Raw genomic sequence first — 25,470 nt, forward strand, 5'->3', positions numbered from 1 at the left:
GTTGACAAGTATGTAATAAAAAGAGTAACATGATAACAGTTTTTAATTCTCTCATTCTGTATATATCTAATTGGTAGCTCTTCTAACAGATCTACAAATGGTTTTACTCCATAACTGAAACAGTCACAATGTCGTTTAAAATTAATGCTTGGTCGTTGATAATATTTGCTAGTGTACTGTGACCGTAGTAGTGATCTACGATGACATTGTTGTACCAGTAATCGAGACGATTCAGATTAGAGCCAAAATGGGCAAGATGAGATCGGTCTACCAAAAAAAAAAAACATATATTTATATCCTCTTAAAAAATTGATATATCGCACACTTGATCCAGAATGATCAAAAACGCTTAAAATACAAGGAATGTTTACCGTGCAGTACAGTGGTTCTTACCAAAATAGAATTGTCTTCATGATTAAATGTAGTTGATATTGTTTAATTTTAAACCTTCAGTGTTTAACAGCTATGAACCACCTCCAACCCTCAAAAATACATGTCTTCTAATTATGCTTCTTACTAAATTAGAATATAGCTTTCTTTATTGTCATTGATTACAACATTGTGTACATTTTCTACAACTATATTAGACAATAGATAAACATTAGGATATATTTGTAATAGACTGGCCCTAAATTGTATGGACGTCAGCAACTTAGTGATAAAGTTGGTGGTTCAGATTTGAGAATATATCTAAAAATGAGCATCAGTGAAAAATCCTACCCTGCAGAAAAAATATATATCATTTTGTCTTTTTGGAAAATAAAGAGGTAATAGTGACCCCTGGTATAATATTTTTTATTTCACTTAACATTTTAAACGTATTGTTTGATCTTCTAAAACTGAATTTCATAAGCACCTATTAAATGAAAAAAAACACATGTCTTCTAAATATGTTGACCTTTTAGTGCAGTGGTTCTTACTAAAAAAATATTATCTTTTTTACATTGATTACAACGTCTTGTACATTGTTTACAATGATATTAGACATTGCACTCCATGATAAACACGCCACAAAATTCTTCAAATGTCCAAAATGATATCAAAGATATAAAAAATAAATAATAAACATGCATACTGGGGCAAAACATGAATACTGGGGCTTCAGTTGGTAGCCTTAATTTAATCGGATAAATGCCCGTGACAACCATTATATATGATAAAGTAGTTCTAGTAACCCTAATCAAGAAATTATTTTACAGCATTCATTTTGAAACTATTTTTTTTATCCTTTATTATTTACTTTTATAATATTACTCTTAAATTATCATTTTGCATTGTAGTATTTTATCTTATTGTAAATTATCTTGCACCATCAGGATGGCACTTTTTAATTCCATTGTGCATTTGATCAGTTACAATCACAATGATATTTCCCCCCCCCCAAAAAAGGTTTATGATTTCAGATGGAATACAATTTTCCACCTGGTAAATGCACATAAAACTAAATATTTAAACAATTGTTAGTTACAAAATATCATAAAAAAGACTATAATTGTATTTGCAGAAGTTTGCTTATTTAATTCGTTATTACTTTAAATAGGCAAAATAATTTGGTGATCGGAGAATTGTACATAACATATAATTATATGTAATTTTATATTTATAAATAGTAATTATTATTTTGCAGTAAAACATGTAAAAGATCCTCAGCGAAGCACGAAGTTTGAGAGTACATGGAAAAATATAAATGAAATTGGGAAAAAAAATCACTGGGGCTACATCAATTACAAGTTTGGTAATATGTCCATCAGATTACCCAAAAATGTCATGGTGAACACCAATTTCATGGAAATTATGATTAAATAACGATATAACATACATGTTTAGCCTGAATTTAAGCAAAGAACAACTCTAGTACTGTTGTATAATGACAATAAAGGAATTATGATGACATCCGGTTTTGATCCAAAAGTATAACTGCTTAATGGTCAGAGTACCAGGAATTAAAGTTCAGAACGTCCCCAAATCTCAAGATCACAGTTCCATGAAAGGTGAAGCACATAGAACGTCGGCTTTATGTATTTGCAACAAAAGTGCTCAGTAGAAGCTGTTACAATTTTGCTGGGTCAGTTTTTATTTCTTTTTTATCTTGCACCAGGGTTCAGGAACCTATGGCTCTTTTCATGAGAACATCTGGCTCGGAGATAAAATGAGATCTTCACTATTTTCCTTAATTATTCAATTTGTAAACTTAGCCTGTCATTGCTAAGCCATAACAACGTTCATATCATTTATTAAGGGTTCGGTCCAATATATACAGGGTAAGGTTTCAACTACAGTTTAAAATCACAGTGTCTGCCATGTTTGACGGTGTCCAGGCTCTGGCATTATCAATTCATGAATTTGATCGAATCATCAAACATTACATAGTGAAATAAAATGCGCTGAAAAATTAGCTTTTGTCCCGAGACTGGGTTTGGCAGTTTTGTTGAATTCTGTCTTAAAATGTATGGCTCTCTCGCAAAAAAAAAAAAAAAAATCAAAATAATTTGCTTCTGTGGCTCTTTGGGTCATAAAGGTTCCCGACCCCTGCCTTACACCATGACATTTAATATTCAGAAGAAGAGCTTCTCTGTTTTCGTTTACAGACTGGAGCTTGTCCCTTGCCAATGATGTCCCGTGTGGTAACGCAAATAAATTCAATTTAACAGGTCCTAGTTTCAAATTGAGTTGGGTCAGTTTGCAAATTCAGAGATCAGCATTTGAATATGCATGCTTTTTGTTTGTTGGAGCACTATAAAAGTTTTCAGAATGATTATTGATTGAGATGGTTAACACTGGGTTACTGTCATTGCGCAGCTATGGGATTCTCAAACGTGTTGTTTTGTTTAAATTAATTGAATAGCATTGGGATTTTATGCAGAAAATAAGTCAAATTACACCCAAAAGATTTTTCAATCCACTTAACCAATTAGAACACGTCCATAACCACACTCATTAAGAAAAAACGGATTGCACCACTAACAAACTATGCTTGCAGCTGGAGTTCCTTTTATTGTGTCTTCCAAAATGCACCTGCTTCCTCCAGCAGTTGCATATTTGAACCGATTTGAATTTTCTTCTATTAGCTACACACCCATTGCTGGCGACACCTTTATTTTACACAATGTAATTACATGTCTCTTTTAATGATCCATCAAAAAGGAATCTCTTGTCATCAAAATACTCATTAAAAAAATCCAGTATTGTAACTGATGATCGGGGTTTTGGTTGCTTTGCATCACCGCTTTTGTTTTTGCTGACATTCTGGCTACTGTACGATCTTGGGTTTGATGAGATTTAGTTTTAATCGCTATAACGTGAAAGTTTATTGAGCTGTTATGCGAAATAGAATGTTGAACGACGATATCGCTCTGCCGTAACAATTCAACTGTTGCAACTGGCTACAAATGACCTTTGACTGTCACTGATTGATTTTGGTCATACCAGTTAATCTGTAACAGTCATTCTTTTTGCTGCACGCAAATGACACTTCTCATTTTGTGTGACTCTTATTAGTCATATGCAACTATGCCTCATGTCCACATTCAGTATAACATAAAACTAAACTGATGAGTGACTGCATTCTTTCATGCGGACTCTTGTACGCTGAAGTGTTTTTTTTTTTAATAACTATGGATAAAGATTGCAATTGCTTTGAGTATATTGCATTTTGTAGTATTAAAAAATCAAGTTGTGCTTGTTTGAGAACAAATATTTCATATTCAAATCAAACGTTTTGTGTGCTTTTGCTCTTCAAAAGATGCAAAAAAGATTGCATACATTTTGCAAAAGTAAAGACCTTTGGGCGATTGCCCACCTAGAAGTACTCAAGTCATACGATTTGAAACTGAAAAATGCTTCAAATACATCCTGTATATTTCTGGCTTTTATGATGTTTTGTCCAGAACCCTTAAAAGCCCGTTTCTTGTCGAAAAACTGCGCTCTTTTTGTAGCGATATCTGGCTTGACATCAGCTGTGTGGTGACGTCAAGAGCAGTGTCTGGTGTGACATGTCAATTACTTCTTAGAGAACCGCCGTGTTCTCTAACACACCCGCGCAGAAGTGTGAAACATCTCCGTCTTGCCTTTCTCTCTTTACTTTATACACAGGTGTCATAAAATAAACCTCACATTAAACGCTGTTCCCATGAGAGACAAATATACTGCCCCCGTTTTTTCTGTCCTCTGCATTGCCATCTGCATTCTTTTAGTATATGCAACAAGGTAATTTTGTTTAATGGCCAAAATTCTTACTCTTTCGACACAGTTATGCCATGGATTTTTCAGCCCTCAGTTATATAGTTACTATATTTTCCGGACTATAGGGAGTTCCCTAAAAACCCCAAATTGGCCAGAAATTTAAACTGGCGCCTTATAATCGGATGCGTTTTATGTAAAAATCAGGAATGCATACCGCTGTTTCATCATTATTATTGATCAGTCATTATTTATCGCTGACCACAATTGCATGACAATGGTGGTAATGAGAATTGAAATCGGATATCGGCGAATCCTAACTACCAGGCCATAACATATATAATTATATACTGCGTTGGAAAATGCATTAGGTCTTATCTTATATGACGCAATTTTTAGTCACAGTACCATATACAAATGTTTCAGAAACAAGAACATAGAAAGTGATTAAAAATCAGTACAACATTTTTTGGGGAGTTTTCCTTAGCTCAAACTAAGTGACAAAGGTTGTTGAATACGACCGGGCATTCGTTTATATATTTCAAGACGACCTAATTACTCCCCACAATGCGTTTCCCTTTATTCAGTTTGGAATCTTGTGCGCTTCGTAAAGACTTTGCGAGTTGGTGATAAAATACTGTATTTCAATCGTCCCCATTATTCTCTGTACCACGGTCCGGTTTTAATGTCCGACAATATTCTTGCGACGCAGCAAAAAAAAAAATAACATCAAAAACGAAGCAGCGTGACTAAAAATATCGAGATGATGACGTTAAACCGAATGCCTTTTTTGTGTGTCGTCCATACCCCGAGTAGTTTAGTGGATAGGGTCTAGTGGAAACCGCTACGATCCAGGTTTGATTCCCATTGCATCTATCTTTTACTATTGTGATCAGCAATATATTTCGACTGAATAATCAATGCACAAATATAGTACTCATATATTTTTTCTGCAACCCTAACCCTTACTGCCTTTTTAATGATATGCTCCTTATAGTCCAGTGCACCTTTATATATGAAAAAAAGACTACTATTTAGGGGGCCGCCTTATAATCTGGTGTGCCTTATGGTGCAGAAACTACAGTACATTTATGGTGTCTTTTTTTTATACCAATGCTTATGGATGCGTTGTAACACAGGTAGTTTCTCTTTGTGTAATAATGTGTAGGATTTCTATTTCATCAGAACATATATATGACAAACTCTGTTGTATAATGTATATACTATACTAAACACAAACAGTAAACCGGCAGACTGTTCCCAGTCCTGTAACTTTGGTAGCAACCCGCATGGTCCCACTTCGTTACCTCTACCTGTAAATCTTCAATCGATGACCCATTGAGTGTCACAATGTACCATCCACCTGTACGTTTTGTGGTTATGACTGACAAATCTAAGATGGTTACCAAGCCAAAATCCTTTTGGTCTGTAAACACGGCAGTATCTGGGGTGAGGTTTATGAGTCGGTGGTCCTCTTATGTAAGCAGAATAATAAAGTAATCTTGGTGGTTACTTTTGGCTGCCAATCTGACAAAAAAGGCCCTGCAGAGATGGTTCTTAGGGAGGTGTTTTGCACCATGTATGCTTGCAGTCAACTGTATTTAACGTTAGAAACAACCGCATGGGAAGCCGCACAAAGAGTGGATCAGACGTGAGTTCATGTGTAATATCGCAAGCAGGCCTTCGGTGGATGGTACCACACAGACGAAACTAGGACAGGATTCCTACAAAAAAAAGCTTGATTTAGGATCACTGAGGCCTTTTTGATGTTGAACAGTGACGAGTACAATCGCACAATTACGGAGAAAAAGCACGCAGTGTGTTTAATGACGGGCTTTATTATTGGCGTTAATCTGGTTACTAAAGTAAAGTATCACAGCGATAGTCTGGTCAGGTAATTCGGAACTACTGAGCATTATTGATGTTGATAATGTATGTCATACAAATGACACACCTGCTATTTCTGCAGGATGTGCTGTCCGCGTTTTGTGCTGGCTAAATCATGCATACAGGTCACTCGGAACTGGTTTACACACAAGTTAACTGGAGCTGACCTCTTCTGGCCTGGACAGTCCAAGAGTAACTAGTTACCCTGTAGTCCTACTTTGTGATGAAGTAATTGTTTGCTATGGCCAAAGAGAACCTGTTTGTTAACCTGGGTTGTGTGTGTAAGGGAGAGTTTTAACCTACTTTTTGGACTTTATCCATCCATTCACATTCAATGAATTTAAGTAATTTTCCAGTCCATTTTGCAGGAAGTTGTTTTAATGCCATCACTGACCTTTATACTGTCCGTACTCCCTATGTGACATAAATTTAGTTTTAAACTACTGATAACTTGCTAGCTTGCGTAGTTTGAAGCTAAATTTATGTCCTAAATTGTACTTTTTTATAATGAATAATAGTTTTTGTTACCTGGTGTAGTGTTTTGAAATCCAACAAAAGTGTTTTTGTCAAACAAACTGAAGTAGTGTTTTCATTGAGGACCAATCTGAACTGAAAAACTGCTAGATTTAAACATTTCTTGAATCCATTTGGTTTATAGATTAGATGAGAAAAATAGTCTGTAAAGTAACATGTACAGTAGATTGTTTTGGTATATGTGCAATCATGAAAATTATTTATGAAATAATAATTCACTAGGAATAAAGTAAGTAAAGTAATGGTTTATTAGAAAGAAAGAAAACCGATAGTTTTTCACCGCACCTTGACAATTTTCTGTCAAAAATCATAAATGGAATATTCGCATACATCAAAGCAAGGTTGGCTTATGGTGAATTTGTTAGATTTTGTAGTACAAAATTCGGTTGTAAAAAAAAAAAAAGTCCACAACTATAAATGCATATTAAAAAAGAGGGGGTTCCTGTTGTGTTTTATACATTTAACCCTTTCTTTAAACGTTGTCCCTGAGCAACAGGTACTATATCCCTTCTCTGTCAGAAATTTAGTATGTAAATGATTAGTCAAGTTATCAGTGCAATGACAACTTTCCTTTGACCAGCACAGTGTTTGTGCTCTGGTTCTGGGCACGTGCACAGTCACACAACGACTTGTGTGTTTTCTCAAAACACTGGCATTTCTTTCCGTTTCGCACACAGGGAGTTGCTGTGAGAGGAACTGGGCTGTCCTATTGTTTACTCCTGCAACTTAGCCCACAGACATTGAAAACACAGCAGATAACTGGTTAATGTATATGAAATGAAATGATCTGCATTTATATAGCGCTTTTCAAGTCAAGACTTCCCAAAGCGCTTTACATTGTGCTTCACATTTCCCAATAGCGGCCGTGCAACCATGTAAGGCGCTAACCTGCTTATTGGGGGTATTAGGGGTTCAGTGTCTTACCCAAGGACATTTCGACATGTAACACGGAGGAGCCGGGATTCGAACTGCGACCTCTTGATCCCAAGACGAGCGCTCTACCTCCTGAGCCACTGTATTGTTTAGGTTACTGGAAATGAAACAAAATGCAATAACTGATCAGTTTGTTGAATCTTAACAAAAAAAAAATGTGTATTTTTATGAGTGAAAAAACACAAATCTGAGAATGCAAGCTGATCAGAATTTAATCTTTAATCAGATCTGATATTAGCCAATCCATCAAAACTATTCATCAGACTGAATAATAAACTGATCTAGGTCAGAGAGAGTAAGCAGGGTGTGTTAAAACACCTTGAAATAAAATGCCCTACTGTTAATTTCATTTCATTTTTCATTTCAATCTGTGAAGCCCTTTGCTACTCTTCGTGATTTAGGGCTATACAAATAAAAATGACTTGACTTGACTTCATTAACTCTGTGACCACTTCACAGGTGGCCATTAAAATTATTGACAAGACCCAGTTGGATGCAGTCAACCTTGAAAAGATCTACAGAGAAGTTCAGATCATGAAAATGCTGGACCATCCCCATATCATTAAGCTCTACCAGGTGAGTTGCTCCACACAAAAATGAAATCTTCTCTGAGAAGCCTTTTTGGGACATTGCCTTTGCATTAATCATGCATTTGACAGGATTGAAGTTTAACTAGTTTTTAACGTCATGTTCTACATGGCAAAATTATTGATATTGGCTATGGAATTTCAATATTTTGGGGTAAAAGCTCTGGTCAGTGATGGCAATCACAGAAGGTAAAATTCACTTTGATGAAGAATGCCTTGGATTACCCAGGGAATATGAACACTTTAATGACATTTCTGAGTCCACGATTATTCAGTCTCATCTTTGAGACAAAAAGAGACGGATGCATACCTAAAAACACATCCGTGATCAGCACATTGGTCAAGAGAAGAAAATCTTTCTAAAAAGTTTTGGGGAAGCAACAAAGAAAGCTGTCAGCAATTTGGTCTTTTTGTGCCTCCCAGATGAAATAAGATCAAGCTTAGTTTTGTGGAGCAGAGCTCCCCCCAAATTGGACTTGTTTTAATTTGCCTTAAGGGCACTGGAGCAGTCCGAGACATTCTAACACTGCTAACACTCACTAGCTTTGAAGTTTTCTGATACAGAGATACGTTTCTGTGGTTGTCACGTTTAATTAGCATGGTCATGCAATGTGTGACAATAAAATAGATATCTTTTGTCAAGATTATTATCATATGTCAGATTTTTTAACTCCTAACGAGCAAAATATTCTTTGTTTTCCGTAGCCAATGAAGGTAAAAGGACGTGACACCCAAATATCTGCCTTAAACTTTTTCTAGTATTTTTAACCAAACTTTTTGTCCATTTTCAAAGCATTCTTCGGGATGCACCCCATTGAACCCTATTCCAAGAATGCTTCTCTTAAAACCAAACTTAACGTTCTTGTCCTTTTTAAAAAAAAAAAAAAGCAATGTACTAGTCCTGTGAATTAAAGACCATGTATTGTCACAATAGTGTATTTATAATTAGTCGAACATCATACAGCAACTTGCTTGTGTAATTTTATTTTTTTTTAACTCTTGGCATGTTCCAATATATATTCACACTCTCCATAATGTGCAAACGCACTTGTACATGTTTGGAAAAATACTCTAGTGATTCTCTCACTTAACACTCCTTACAAAATAACCAAAAAAGCTAGGAATCACATAAGCTTGAATGTCCCAGTATTTTTTTTTGATGAAGTTTTCATTATCACCAACTTTGTGTCAATGTTCCAGCTTTTTGCCATGCTATTTTTAAGTGTGCCATTCTTTTTAATAGCATATCCAACCAATCAGTTTGGGTTAGTGATTCCCTAATTCTCCATTCTCAAACTGGCCACGTGGCCCAGTGAGACACCCCAGCCAGTAGAGGAAAAATGACACCTGCACTATGACAATGCATGCAAAATCTAGTTGCATGTTGAAATCATGCACAATGAAACTGGCCTCAAACTCAACCCGAGATCATGTCCTTTAGTTTGCTCACATTCCTCGCCAATATCTACTCATCACTAAACAAGAGTGATTGCAAATAACGATAATTTTTGTGTGTATTTAGTATTTCAATGATAAGTCCCAGTTCATAGATCACAATTGAAAGAGGGCCCACTTACAGCCTTGACACAAAGCGCCTAATCCTTTTGCTGTGTCTGGAATTTCAGCTATGAATCATGTACTTGTAGTGCATCTTTTGACATGGCATATTATGGGTGAGAGTTATGTCCCTGCATAGCATGTCGTCACAACAGTGAGTCTGTTTATGGCAAGGACAGCTAATGTCTTACAGCTAATGCTTTAGAGTTGTTAGGCACTTGTACAATATTTACAGCAGGTTACCTTAATAGTCTCATGCTGTGCAGGACCATTTTTAATGTTCTGTAGTGTCAGTTTCCATTCTGAAAGAAGCCCTATGTTTCTTAAAAGTTGTATAATCATCATAATCCCTAAAAAAGGAAATATTTTTTTTACCCACACAGTTTATCATGTAGGCTTTTATGGACTTTGGCACCAATGAATGAATAATCTTTTTGTATTCTAGGAAAAAATACTGAGCGTGCCACGGCATGCAATAGAAGAAATCAGTTTAAGGCATGATTTCTTCAATAAAAACATTGCTAAATGACCAATGACCAGGGATCCAGTAGAAGGAAAAAAATTAAATGTGTTTGTTGTATCCTCAATCCTGATCCTCGAGGGCCAGAATCGTCCATGTTTTGTGTGTTTCCGTCCTCTGATTCTTAAAATAAGGATCATTATCAACCTTTTACGGAGCTTGCTCAGGGGCAGATTATGTAATTCAGGTGTGTTGGAGGACGAAAACATCTAATACCTGCAGGACTTTTGCTCTCGAAGACCAAAATTAGAAAGGTCTGTTTATTGAAAAGCACCTTCTCTAGAATTTGCAAATGTAATTGAAACATTGACATTACTCAAAAGGAATATTTTTACTTATTTCTCTTTTGCATGAAATAAAAACGACCTCAAATTCCAGACTATAAAATGCACCTGATTATAAGCCGTACCCACTACAAGGAAAACGTTTTTTGTACATACATAAGCCATACCTGACTATAAGCTGCATGTGCCCACTTTGAAACATGAGATATTTACAAAGAAAGACTGTACACAGAAAGCGTTTTAATAATATACGGCACCTTAACCCCTTAACGTTCCGCCGACGGGCTGCCGGACGTTTGATGATAAAGAAATATATGTTTATACGATGTCACCAGTCACTGAAATACGCCATGCCACATACAATTGAAAAGCTTAAACTATTGGGATATAAGATATTTAAAAATTTACTCATCACAGAAACATTCGGATCAGTCTGAAACAAGATAGCCGAAAGCTATAAAGCCAGTGTAACTCACCATTTCGTCATCCTCTGGCCATCTTTATTCATACATAAAGTGCGTAGTTGCATAATAATTGTGTCTTGCTTTAGACATATTTTCCACCTGTCTCAGTCCTACCTTGATTGATAGGGCGCCACTGGCGGCAGTTAGTAAAAAAAAAAAAGAATTAGCCACATCATTGCATAAGGGTTGAAAGTCGCGGCTTATATTATTTGGAATTTATAGTAAATAGCCCCTTTATGACAACAATTTGTTCGATATTAGACAAAAGTTACTAGATATATATTCTGCATAAATTCACCTGATTGTACGTAGCATCTTAAGAGCTAGAGAAAAGCTTCAACTAAAATGTGATTAAAAAAAAAAAACAATGCTCCAGCTCTTCCAAGAAACATTTCCTCACTCACTGAATCGGTCGGCGTAACAGATGGAAAATTGATCAACAAAAAAAGTGGGATTTCTAGTGTGAACGTCTGGCTCTGTCTGATTCAGCCTACCCTCTCTGCATTTAATTCCGTTTGATCTCCTGAATGTTTCTGCTTCTAAATTGGGTCTCCTCCCACACACATCCACATTGAGCAAGCACTGGAATTTATTTATTTATTTTTCGGCCCCATTCAGATATCTTCCCAACCACCTCTGCTCTGTCGCACTTTTATGTTCACACTTTTGTGGTTTGGCCTTTGTCCCATATCAATCTTTTAATTAGTTATTTGATCGTATCAGATGTACAGTATTTGATAACGTCAGTTTGTATTTCAATACTGCTCTCTACCCCTTTTAGGTGATGGAGACTAAGAACATGCTTTACCTGGTCACGGAGTATGCCAAGAATGGGGAGATCTTTGGTGAGTGAATTTATTTGTTTTGTTTTCTTTCAAATCCTTTGTCAGCACCACCTATGTGTTGCTTCCTGCCACATACATTGTCCGTTGAGTCATTTTTGTGTTTAAAACAAACAATACCAACAATGCAAAGCTCGCACTGTTTCTGAACTGCGATTACAGATGTCGTTTGACCTAAAAATTGCAAACAAGGTCCCGATAAAGTGTACATAGTGTGCCGCAACAAGTGAACAGTTCTTTGAAAGCCCTTTTTTTCTAAGTATGCTATTAAGGCTTAAAGTCTCTTGTTTTTAAAAAAAGTTATGCTAATAGATTTGAGGAGCAAGTGTCAAAGTTTGTAGCAATTTCTTGCTTGTTAGTTCCATGCAACTAAGAGATGGATGTAAAATCCTCAATCAAAAAATGTTTTACATTCCTAACAGTTGACTAGTGTTACATAACGGCACTCTTTTTCAGTAACTGGGTAATGTAACTATTGTTTTTTTTTTCGCTGTTTCCATCAAAAGGGGTGCCTTACTTTGAATTAAGCGTTTTTCCGCTCGCAGAGTAGTTTACATCACGTCTTTTTGGATCATGTCACCATTCAAAATATGGACTACCATATAGTTGGATAGTGATTAAAAATATAAAATTTTCTAAACGTCGAAAGAAAAGGCGAATGAGGGCTGAGTCGCAAGCACCCAACTTTAGTCGTTCGCGAACGAAACGTCTCATTGAGTCAGCTAATGAAAGTGAACAAAAGAAGCAGGCTTCCCACCACTCAACAGCTGGTTCTCACCAAGATGCCTTTTTTCTCTTGTGTTTTCTCAATATGATTTTGGGGGGATTCCGTGTTGTTGACTTAAAATTTCTTGAGCATCAAAAGGTTAAAAGTGTTATGTATTTTGTCTTTCTTTGTAGATTTATAAATATTTTATCTATATTTCCTTTCTTTTTCAGTGTTAATGTGTTTATATAAAATGTCAAGTTTATTCTTTTCTTTTATCTTTTTTTCCTTGTGTTGTTATATTTTTCAATTGTTCCTTTTTTACATTTTTCCCATTTTCTAAGACATTCTGTGCATAATGTTACATAATAATTGGATAGGAAGGATTAAAGCAACATAAACAATTTGAAGAGCCGTTTGTGATCTGAAAGATCTGTCTCTTTTTAGTGAGTCGAGCCGAATAAGCCGGTTCTCTAAAAATAGTCTGATTTCCTATCTCTACCCGTAAACGCGGTGTTTTGTATTTGCTCAAAAATGTTTTAATTCTTTGACTCACATCAACTTTTTTTTCAAGTATGTAGTAATTCAGTTACTAAAACTGTTACTTTTTGGAAGAAGTAGTAAATAACAATAACTAATCACACTTTCAAAGTAACTTGCCCATCATTGCTTACAATGCAGCATCAGAAGCAACTTTGGGTTCAATATTGCTCAAAGTAGGTTTTAACATGATCTCAATGGCATGGGTGCAAATCCATCACAATTTTTTTACCATTTGAACACACCGCAACTCGAAAAACATCGGTGTTTGGAGCAATTATGATCCATACTCATTTGATTTGGATTTTGTGAAATGCATATTGCAAAACAACTTTACATTTTACGCATTAAGATCTGTTTTTGTGTCGTATTGTCCAAGAAATACGTTGAGCTGTCCGAAATTAATGCCTTTTTTTAATCAACTGCTCACTGAAAGTGGCAATGCCACAGGATTCTGGATGATGTGGCTTATGAAGCTGCCGAAAATAAAAATAAATCTCTTACTTACTATTATTGACCACCATCGATTAAAAAGGTCAATAAATATAAACTCCTCACTATACACCCACAGACAACAACAGACAAGTGTGTGAAGTAAAGTACATGAATGATTGCCGGTTGAGAAAAAGGACACCCACCCACATATTTTCTTCATAGTTATTTTTTTTTTCCGAATCAGTGGGAGTCAATGTTATAAATAGCCTTTTGCAACATTTTCCAGCAGGAGATTTCACCGAAGGCACATATCATGTGTCCTTTTGAGCACATTGAATATAAACAGGCCGTTGTCTCTGTTAAGATCCCCTGTTTATTTACTAAATCTATTTACTGGACTTCTGTACAGATCACTGTATATATAATATATATATATTTGACAAATTGTTTTAGTCGCATGTTGGTTTGAAATTAAGCTACAATCATCAGCACATTCTAAACAGGAAAATATTGCATCACCAAACACTGACTTGAGTGACTGTTCTCAATAAGGACACAGAAAAATGGTTTCATTCTGTGATCAAATCATAATCCATATATCTAATTAACTTCACCTATTAGACTGTCTGAGATTGTATCAACCCTAATTCCAGGCAGTCGGCAGAGGGATTACTCAACTGTCAACGTAATAGTCGTGTGTGTCTTTGAGGCTAGTGTTAAACTTGTGATGTTGACTCAGCAACTGCTGCTCTTGCTCATGTGACCCACAAGGAGCTAAGAAGGAGACAGTAAGACAACCCGGGAGGAAAAATCCAAATAGAATGCTACAGATGACTCCAATCCTTATGGGCTTGCATGCACAGCTGTCACCACGTCTCATTCTCACCTTGTTTGTCGTCTCTCCTAAATGACCTATGACGGATGGCAATTTCACATTGCACAGTCTTTCCTCCCGAATCATCACCGGGATTTATAAAGCCATTGTGTCCTGATTCCTCTGACCTCCTTGCTCCGATTGCACAATGGAATTCTGTTATGCAAGAGCGTGTGTACTGTATATGTTGTCATCAGTTTCAGTGGGCGCTGCTTTGATTGACAGGCAGATATGGATTTCTTTGAAGTGTTTTATTACATTGGGCTGGGTTGTTCAATCGTTTACAGAAATTGTTAAATGTCAAACCAAGTTGTTGGGATTTCAATTAAAGTTTCCCCATATGAAACAATGTACGTAGTAAGAAAGCTGGTCCTTTATCTACTCTTAATCGACGGCTTCAAATTTGTTTGTTTTTTTAGTATCCACACATTGTATTAGGATACATTTTTAAAAACATATCTTTTTTTTTTTTTTTTTGGGGGGGGGGGGGGGGGGGGTGGGGGGGGGAGAATTCACAACAAAAGCCCGCCCCGAACGTCACGATTGACATTTTAAGCCCGACTTGGCCAGAAATTCGGGTTGGAGGCTCGGACATGGATTTGGGTTTAAGAGCTTACTTCTTAGTTGCTACCAGTGGAAAAGTTGGGGAGCAGCGCTGGCATGATTATAAAAAAAATGAGACGTGGATTTAGGAAACGTTACATGCCAGCATTAAATATTTTTCATAGTTTAGGTTTGAAATGTAATTTGGGTTAAAACTATGGAACTTCTCTGACTCACCTTGCTGATGAAATATAGGATCATTATGACATGGGTAGTTCTAGATTCTTAAAGGATTGGCTATCACCTTCTGTGAACTGATGTGCCGTCTGTCCCTCAGGATTTCCTCAAAACCATCGGACAGATCAAACCTGGAAATTGGGTCAAATGCAAATACAGCAGCGGCCCAGGCTCAATAGAATAGGAAGCAGAACAGAATAGAAAAGCGTGCCGGGACGTCCATTTGAATTTGGAAGGTGGTAGAGAAATGTAGGGCATGCATATTTAAAAAAGCACTACTGGCACGATGAGACGAGCGTTGAATCTTGCAGAGAGCTTGCTCGCTCACACAAATCTCCGTTTGCCTGATGGGAAAGGAACTAAGTGTCGTTGCCTTCAAAGAAATCTTATTTTGGATACGCTGCCCTATTTCCATAAACTGTCAATTTGTGGTAGCTCATCAACACTACAGCATATCATCGGGTCACAAATGTTTGGGCACCTACGTATTGTGAAGCTACCTTTGATGTTTAAGATTTTTTTAAAACTCTGATGATGACCTAAAATGTTTTTGCTGAAAAACACATGTCTAATCTGCATGTTTCCTTATTTCACAAAACGAGTAAACACATTTTTTCTGTCTATAGTACATATTACTGTTCAAATAACAAAACACTTTAACTTCTTGGCCACCCTTTTCATGTTAGGTGTTATGGTCACAAGCGGAGTTAAAACCGGTGTGGTTTTAATCTGGACCCCATTTTTACCCCCATTGCATGACACGCCTTTCATCTGAAATTGATTTTTGGTAACTATGTCCTTTGAAAATAGCTGCAGATACAAGAGACTAAGCCTGATTTAACTTCACAAAAGAATCAATTACAAAGTAATCCCACAAGCAGCTGTTTGTTCATGGCAACTGATTGTTACCTGATCGGTGAAACAAACTTTACATATAAAATTAAAGGACACAATTCTCTGTTCAGTGCATGTTGAACAAGACTGTTTCATAATGGTTTTGTCTGTGGAATGTCATGTGTCATTGCTCCTCCAGTCTTACCAATTATGTTTAATGCATATCACATGTATTTGAAATTAGCATATTGGTCATAGCCAATAAAGTGTATACCCTGTATGTAAAAATATGTTTTCGTGGGCGAGGAAGGTGGAAAGGTTAGAACATTCTCAGTCAGCAGCAATCAAATTTTGTCAAGTGATCCATTTTAACTCTTGAGTGCCTGCCGGTTAGCAATTTTTGCAAGGATCTGACATTATGGTGTCACTTTGAAAACAATGCAAAGCCTGTTAAATTACCATTTTTTGGGGTCAGACAAAAGAATACAAGAACATTTTATGTTCGTAAATTCTGAGTGTGCAGCTTTCTTGGTGTTATGTTGTGGTTGATGATAAAAGGTCTAATTGCCTTAAGTCCATCCATCCATTACTTGCACCACTTATCCTCTGTAGGGTCGCAGGGGTGCTGGGGCACATCCCAGCCATCTTCGGGCAGTGGGCAGGGGACACCCTGAAGTGGTTGCCAGCCAGTCGCAGGGCAAACCAAGGAACAGAATACTCACTCGCTCATTCACACCTAGGGACAATTTTGGGCCAATTCACCTGACATGCATGTTTTTTAGAATGTGTGAGGAAACCGAAGTGCCCAGAGTAAACCCACGCAAGCATGGGGAGAACATACAAACTCCACACAGACCTCAGAACTCAACGCAGACCTCAGAGCTGTGCCGCGGGCACCACAACCACTCAGCCGCCGTGCTGCCTTTGCCTTCAGTCATTCATTACAATCATTCTAAGCACATTATCACAGTCTTCCATAAGAAATATATTCAGATTTAGAGCTTTTAATATAGTTTTATGAAAATTAGCTGTAATCTTAAAATGAGAAGTACATCGAATAACATCAAGGTTTAACTCTTTACCCATAAATCTGGCATTACACATTTATTAAGGATGACGTTTTCAGCTTTAGAAAGGTGATCGCTCGGTGGTAAGAGTTTAAATATTACATTCTATTCTACAGACCGCCCAAAAAAATAACAATAAAGGCCTATTAAATTTGCTGGAGAGTGATACTAGGAAAACATGTTAGGGGGTTTACGTCATCAAACGCAAAAAAAATGTTTTAGTACTTGTAGTATTTTAAATCAAAGCCGTTTTAAATGCTTATTGATAGAAATGAAACAAGCACCGCAGTCTGTCTCGCCTGTGAGTAGATTTAATGAGGTAACTGTATTTCCATCACTGCATTATCAGTCACTGACGTAGTAAAAGACTGAGTGTTTTTTGCCCCCTTGTCCTCCACACACACAGACTCACTCTCTTTCTATCTACCGCTGTGCCATCTGTAGCCAAGCCAATGTTCAATCCAGCAATCTTCCCTTTCATATAGGCTCACAGTTTGTCTTAACTAAACCTGAGCAGCTGTCAAGAAACTCAATTCCTCAGCCAGATCTGGCATAACGCAGCGACCGCTGATCTCCTTCCTAATACCACCATGATTCATGCTTGTTCTGTTTGTTTCCCATGAAGCATACCTCACTGTGTGGAGTTCTTTACCCTGGCCAACGTTGGAGAATGGGATTGCTCATGTTGCTTGACTTTGACTCACTTTGAGTACCGTATTTTCCGCACTATAAGGCGCACCTAAAAGTCCTAATTTTTTTCAAAAGCTGACCATGCGCCTAATAATACAGTGCGCCTTATTTATGGATCAATATTAAATCGCAAAGTCTTCCAACTAACTTGCAGCCGCCGACTAGATTTTCCCCCGAACGGCAAGTAGTCCGCGGTGTATGCGGTGATTTATTTACCGGCGTTTCATTGGCTAACCAATGTGTCAATCATCATTTGAATCGATCACTATTGGCTAAAGTTATTCGGAGGTCAAGGGGCGGATCTTTTTTATCATTTACAGGCTGGCATAGGCTTAAACTGTAAAACAAAGCCTGCAATTGGCCAAAAAAGATGTGTCAATCATCAGTTGAATCGATCACTATTGGCTAAAGTTATTCGGAGGTCAAGGGGCGAATCCTTTTTATCATTTACAGGCTGGCATAGGCTTAAGCTGTAAAACAAAGCCTGCAATTGGCCGAAAAAGATGTGTCAATCATCAGTTGAATCGATCACTATTGGCTAAAGTTATTCGGAGGTCAAGGGGCGGATCCTTTTTATCATTTACAGGCTGTCACTCAATTCCAAGTGTTTATTGTCATATGGACAGTAAAGTTGCGAGCGAAAAAGAAAATAGAAACTAAGGAATGGTTGGCATTTCTTGAATCCCAAGACTTTAACCTTCCGAATGATGGAACGATGCATTTGAGTGACATCGTACGGACACCGCATCCGCACGTGTTCTCGACACGTATTTGCGTCTTTGCAAGCTTTCGGAATGTTAAGGGGGTAATAAGTTGGACTGAACTATCTGACTGTTTTGTCGACGTTCCCATTGTAGCGCCTTATAATCCGGTGCGCCTTATGTATGGAAAATATAGGACCAAAAACTATTTTTTCGGGGTGCGCCCTATAACCCGGTGCGCCTTATAGTGCGGAAAATACGGTACTCATTTCCAAACTGATTGCTTGACAGTTCATGGCTTTTTCAACTAAAGTTTATCGAAAGTGTTTGCAATTAGAAAAAAACCCATTTGTCAATGGGCAAATGATTGAAATTACCTTATTTCTGCGTTATTAGGTGCACTCATTCAGAAAACACACCTCCAAAAAACAGTATTTTTCATATATACGGCACATAGGCTTTTTATACAGTTGCAGTACATCTTAATGCAAAGATAGATCAGTCAATAGGTGTCACTGACCAAAATTGCACAACATTTTATGCAACGTGAATCGAACCAGAGTAGTGGTGGTGAGAGCGCTGACACTTTAACACTCGACCATCAGTGGTATAAATGAAATATAAAAATGCATTAGAACTTATGTCATCGGACCAGCTCAGTAGCCTAGATGGTAAGGCGCCCGCTTTGAGACTGGGAGGTCGGTGGTTCGCGCCCCGGCCGAGTCATTCCTAAGACTTAAAAAATGGTCGGCGGCGCCCTCTGTTGGCTGCGGCTGCATCGGTCAGGTGCAATCGACATTTCGTTCTGTGTACATTGTTACACAGAATGACAATACAAGGAAATTATTATTATTATTATTATTATCATCAAATTAAGTTTATTCACTGTGCCAAAAACACTGATTTGCATAGTGCATTCTGATAGGTTAAACAGTCCCTCCACTCTTCACCTGTGCGTCAATAAAGTTGGAGTTTAATATGTATACATATGTAAAAGCGCTTGTATTTTGGTGAAAGACTCTGTTTTTTCCATTCTGTCCGTTCTGTAACATTCGTTGGTGAAGAGCTGGAGAGGTCAGTTTTTCTTGCACCTTGAGTAAAAATTGTGTGATAATGAGATGAGCTATTTATCTTCAGATGTAATAACTACCACTGGCGGTCTTGTGGTAGAATGTCAGTGTTCTCACAGTCACTCCTCGGGTTTGATTCCCGTTGTATGCATACCATTGTTGCATGCATTTACAATCTCATCCACCCTATTTTGCGGTACTTAAGGTTCACTGGTGATAAGACGCACTTTTATATTTCCAGCCACATTGGGATTTTTAGTTGCGCCCTATAGTTTTGAAAATATGTAATCCTGGTATATCTTTAAAGAGCCTAATTGCATGTGTCTGGTGCAAATTTTTTACATTTAGGGGCCTAATTTGATATGTACTTTTCAGGGGAATAACATGAGGAAAATATTTTAATTTTGAAAATGTCATGATTTACAAAGGTCAAAGTCTTTCTCAGCCCTTATGGTTTTACAAACTAAATTTGTACTTCCAGGAACACCCAATTCATGAACCCAACCCATTTCCGATTTGAACCGATGACATGAAATGGAGACACCAGGTGACAAATAGCAACAAGCAATTTACTTTGCTTTTATTGTAGCCTCAAAAGAATATGCTTCTTACCTTTAAGTGACTTGGTCTCTTGAAACTCCTTGACACATTCCTCTCTAAAGTGTTAGAGTTTCTTTTGATTAGCAGCTTTGAATGAAAATGTAAGCGCAACCCTGGTCACTGAATAGCATCTACTTTGGAATGTACCAGCTACTATCTAATCAAGTTTTTTCAACCATGCTGTGGATGAATTCACATTTCCTTGGAACTATGAGTGTTCTTTGACATGCTTTCATTCAATAAGTCTTTTAACTCATTGGTTATTTTGTCACTCAACGTGTCTACCTGGCTTTTTCGAATTTCTTTTGTGCTAAACTTAACATATTTTATGTGTTAAGGTTTAAAATGTAGTTCAAATGTTTTAGTTTTGAGGGCACAATGTGTCCTGAAGATGTAGAAGTGTTTAGAGATTATCTAGTTGTGTAAATCTCATTTTATAATTCCTATCACTTAAATAATGAGTTGAAAACCGCAGTGATTTGGAACCTTGGCATCTTGGATAGGATCCCCCCATTTTGGAGTTGCAACACAAGATAAATCACTCACAAACAATTTTTCGTTTCATTGATGATTTCGTCACACAACTAAATGTCTCTTTTTAAATTGAGTGCTCTTTTGCTTAGGTGTATATTAGCCGTTACCTTATGCCCTCTTAAAAGGTCAAAATATTATTCATCTTTTTTCTATTGTCTCTAGGGCTGCAACAACAAATCACTAAAATCGATTCTAAAAGCATTGGCTATGACTTTCATCATCTATTTGTTGTGTTGCGTGATTTATGTGCCTCTCAACACGTTAATTCACTGCAAATGAGAGTGGAGTTCAAAGGACATGCTTGTAGTAGCTCCTTGGTCCGCCATAGGGTTCCTCAAACTGTTTTATAAAAGGATAAATCGACCGAATCATCGATTATTGAAATAATTGTTAGTTGCAGTCCTAATCGTCATAAAAAGTATGGAGAGCTACCAAAAAACTTGTGAAAATACTTACTTACTTTACATGAGGCTTTTGGAGAGGCTTTTGAGAAGTCATTCTTTTACGGTAAAAAAATCACATGATTCCTTAAAAATTTACCTTTTTAGAGTTTTTTTTCTAACATGCATTTAACTACTACGCTACAACTTTCCAAAGTGTTTAACTTGAGAAATACTATTACAATACATACCGTACATAAACATATAATAAGCCTAAACAAAGTTGTTGTATTTTAGATCCAGGACATGAAGTTGAAGTTCTGAGTAACCAAATATTACAGTATTCTCATATGACTGTACAAAATGTGCTGTGATGTAACAGAACCACAACCCGGAGCTGACAGCTGGCCTGCACTTCATTAAAACAATAAATGACATTGTTAAGAGACACCGAGTAGATTGTTCAATCAAATACCTTGGATTCTTTGTAAAGCTTGTGCAGTCATAGTTTATTGCAATTCTAACCAATTACCTCTCTAATTGGCTGCAGATTACCTGGCAAAGCACGGCCGGTTGAGTGAGATGGAGGCCAGGAGGAAGTTTTGGCAGATCCTGTCGGCGGTGGAGTATTGTCACAACCGCAAGATTGTGCACAGAGACTTGAAAGCGGAAAATCTGCTCTTGGATGGCCACATGAACATCAAAATTGCAGGTATGATGGCAAGAGTGGCCAGGAAACGCACACAATTGTTATTTGTTTTTACTTTGGGTGACTTTTTCACTCACATTTACTGCTACATACGTCAGTTATGTTTTACTGTAACTGCGACGACCTTGAAATAGTTAGTCAAATAGTTTGAGAGTGTTTTTTATTAGGCCTGACCAAAAAGTATATTTTAAAATTTTTTTGACATTCAGGTCCTAATCAAAACCTCAACCTTATTCAAATTTGCTTGAATGTAGTCATTTAAAAGAGTGGTCAGCAACCATCGGGCTTTTGGTACCTGGCTACCTAGAAAGAAAAAGATGTTGCCTTATTTTTTTGTTTTGCTTTTACCATTTGTTTGTTTTCCTGTATTTTTATCTTTTTTCTTTTTGCCAAAAGTTCTTCAAAGTTTGGGTGCGGGTTTTACGGTCGTATATTATCACATTTGAGCAACAAATGATTAGTCGTCAAATTCAAGTCAAATCAAGTCACCATGTTTGCTCCGCATTGGCTGCAGAGGGAATCGAACCCAGATCGCGTCGATGAGATTGCTGAATCCTTATCACTTGTCCACAAGAGATGTAAGTGACATGGGAAAAGGCATTACATTTCATCTCATCATCACACCTTATACTCTGTGTCATTTATAAAATGTAATTGATCACTATGGGAAATAGTTCAGCCCCAAAAAATTGTTGTACAATATGCTACTGTGAGTACAAATCAAATGCCTTTTCTTATGTCATCTAGATCTCTAGTAGTGTAGTGATTACACAGTGGATTTGGGCTTATTGTTATTATTATTTTTATCATTGTTATTATTCTCATCGTTATCGTCATTACTACAAATTGTATTATCGGGCCTGGCTGTAAGAATATTGTCAGACATTGAACTAGTCCTTGGTACATCATGTTTTGCACAGAAGTACTCTGCTTTGGGAAGAAATGGTGTGTTTAGTAAATTCGGAATACTATTGCCAAGGACCTTAAATCCTTTGACTACCTTGGCACATACAGATGTTGCCCTACGAGATCGTAAATTGGGGTTAGGGTTAGTAAGTTCGTAAGTTGCTTCAGTGTTATATTTTGTATTTTTATATTTTGTATGTTTAAGGTTCGTATAAGTAACTCATATTGTTTTGTACTGAAAAATAAACATTTCCAAAAATAATTTATTCTTTAAAGATAAATAAAGTTGAGTTTAACTGACTTTTGGAAGATTAAGAGGTCCTCTTCCGTGGTAAAATGTGACAGAAAAAAAGGTTCCGACCATTTTCTCAACCGCATCAAGCTTTCTTATTCCACTTTAATTTCAAAAGAAACTGCTCGCCACTTTACACGATCCATATTGAATGGATGCACGAGATATTAAACAATAAAAACGCCAAAGTTCTGAGCGCGCTGGAGACTTGTAACACTGCATGTTTACAGACGAACTAGGAAGTAGAAGCTGGATTTCTTCTCGGGGGTGGATGCGCCACCACATGCTGGTAGCGGCGCAAAGAAGCACTACAGAATGTCCTGTACTCTGATAAGGGTGCACACAATACAAAATCTAACTTACATGAATGTCTGGATAGTTTTCGACATCCCCAAAAAAATGTTTGTATCTACTGTTTTAAGAAGGTCAAATAGTCCTGAGTAGGGGAGCGTCTGTACTCAATATTTTTGGTCACTGGAGGTAGTGCTATGGTACATCAGAGGGACTCATAAAATGTGCATTAGAGCTGTATTCTGATCCGATACCACTCTCCATCGTTTGAGTAGAAGTGGACTTTATGTTAGATCAATATAGAGTGTTCTGATAAAAAAATAATTCATTCAAAAGAGGGACACGGGAACTCTCTGCATGGTTAGTTAGTTTTTACTTTTCAAGTGTCTATGTTCAACCATTTTTTTGTGTTTTATATATACACACACACATATATATATATATATATATATATATATATATATATATATATATACCTTGGTCAAATCCCTCAAGAGGGGTGACCGACAGCAAGACAAACACATACAATAACAAAGAAATTTAAAAAGGGGGAAAAATAGCAAAAAAACACACACAAACATTTTTGGACTATGGCCAACCTGAATGCCCAAACACCCAAACAAGTTAGGCACCTCGGCACCTAAGTTGGTCAAGCTTTCGTCCCTCCAGATGAAACGGGACACAAAAAAACAGCCATGTCACTCAGGTCAGGGTGACACAACACATTCTTTTATTCAACAGCAGGGCCCGACAGCTTTCACTGGTTTACCCCTGCCGCATCATACAGGTGCCCTGCACATCCCTTAGAAAGCGTCCAAACATCCCACTATCCTTTTACAACACCTCCACTCATTCCTATCACCAACAAGAGCTTTAGCTTTCACTAGATTTAGACCTTTTTCCTGCAGTGCACTCATAACACCATCCATCCACGTCAATCGCGGCCTTCCTCTTGGTCTCCTTCCATTTACTTATGCTCTGTAGATCCTCTTCAACATTATCTCCTCATCCGTCCTCTCCATGTGCCCAAACCAACCGAGTACTCTCTTATCCACACACTTGCTCAGTTCCACTACTACTCCAGTTTTGTCTCTCACAATTTCACTTTTCAATCTATCCAATCTTGTCACTCCTAACATACTCCTCAAACACTTCATCTCAAAAACATTTAATTTCCTTCTTAAATCTGTGTTCAGGCTCCAAGTCTCTGCACCATACAACACAGTCGGCACAATCACATACAGTACCCTCTTAACTTCCATACTCATACTCTTGTTGCTCATCACTCTCCTATATATAATAGATATTTACTTTTGCATCAAGAGTTTGCACGTGAGGAGTTTTGATCTAGGGCCTCTCTGATCTCAGCATTGACGCAGTTTAGAAATGTCTTAACTACTTGCTTAGGCCATTCGCACTGTCATGTTGGGACGTTATTGGGGGTTGCGTGTGAGATGACTGTTTGCTGCAGCAAATTCTTAAGAATGCCGCCTTTTGAATACTGAGCTGGAGGGCGTTCAGAATGCTTCCTCAGGTACACAGCTGCTATAAATTCTAAGGAGGCACCATTTGCAAGCATGCAAACCGTTATTATGAAGTTATGGTATTTTGAGCCTTCTAGTAAAAATTTTATTTTTTTCTGAATTGAATAGAATGAAAGAGTATTCATATTTTTTCTAAACAGGTACACATGCAAAGCAAAGTAGCTTGACAAAAATATATGCCAATCCATTGCCTCTTCTTTTTTACATGGGTTAACTTTTGGAGATATTACTCGCATTCGTGCGGGTGCTTGAAATCGTTGAAAATGCTTGAATTTTGGGGTGAAAAGCTTGCAAATGTTTGAAATGGTTTTCATGTTTCCCATCAAGTCTGCTTAAAAATGATGCCGACGCTGCCCACTTGTAGCTTGGCTTTGCCATTGCATTTCTCCTTCCCTTCTGATTAACTTTAGCTTTCATTAGTTTGTACGACATTGTCCAATGAAGCGTCATGGCCCCCTGCAGGTTGTGCCCTAGAGGACAGGTGCATGCACTCCTAAACAGGGCACCATGAACTGTGTATTAGTGCAGGGATTACATATCATTTATGGACATTTATTATGGGCCATGCAAAAAAATGTAAGGTAGTGTTTCCGAGTGATAAATTGTAAAGAAGAACTTCCTGCAACTGAAAAGCTAAGCTGCATATTACTGTCATTGTTCCCAAACACCTTTATGGGGAGATATTTTTCTCCCAAATATTTACACATGTGTCAAATATCCACAAATAATC

At 37.3% G+C, this 25,470-nt stretch overlaps 1 protein-coding gene across 2 annotated transcripts in view; it reads left to right on the forward strand.

Moving 5' to 3' along the window:
• sik2b (salt-inducible kinase 2b) overlaps positions 1-25,470 on the forward strand; it is a 67,066-nt gene that overhangs the window by 1,483 nt on the left and 40,113 nt on the right. For both annotated transcript variants that reach the window (XM_088345240.1, XM_088345241.1), the window contains exons 2-4: positions 7,993-8,109; positions 11,727-11,790; positions 21,549-21,710. In XM_088345240.1, the coding sequence (XP_088201366.1) occupies positions 7,993-8,109; positions 11,727-11,790; positions 21,549-21,710 (343 nt within the window). The remainder of the gene's footprint in view (positions 1-7,992; positions 8,110-11,726; positions 11,791-21,548; positions 21,711-25,470) is intronic.

Source organism: Urocampus carinirostris, chromosome 10, assembly GCF_059441175.1.
Source record: "Urocampus carinirostris isolate Australia breed hairy pipefish chromosome 10, RoL_Ucar_1.0, whole genome shotgun sequence".
In the NCBI taxonomy this organism is placed as follows: Eukaryota; Metazoa; Chordata; class Actinopteri; order Syngnathiformes; family Syngnathidae; genus Urocampus; species Urocampus carinirostris.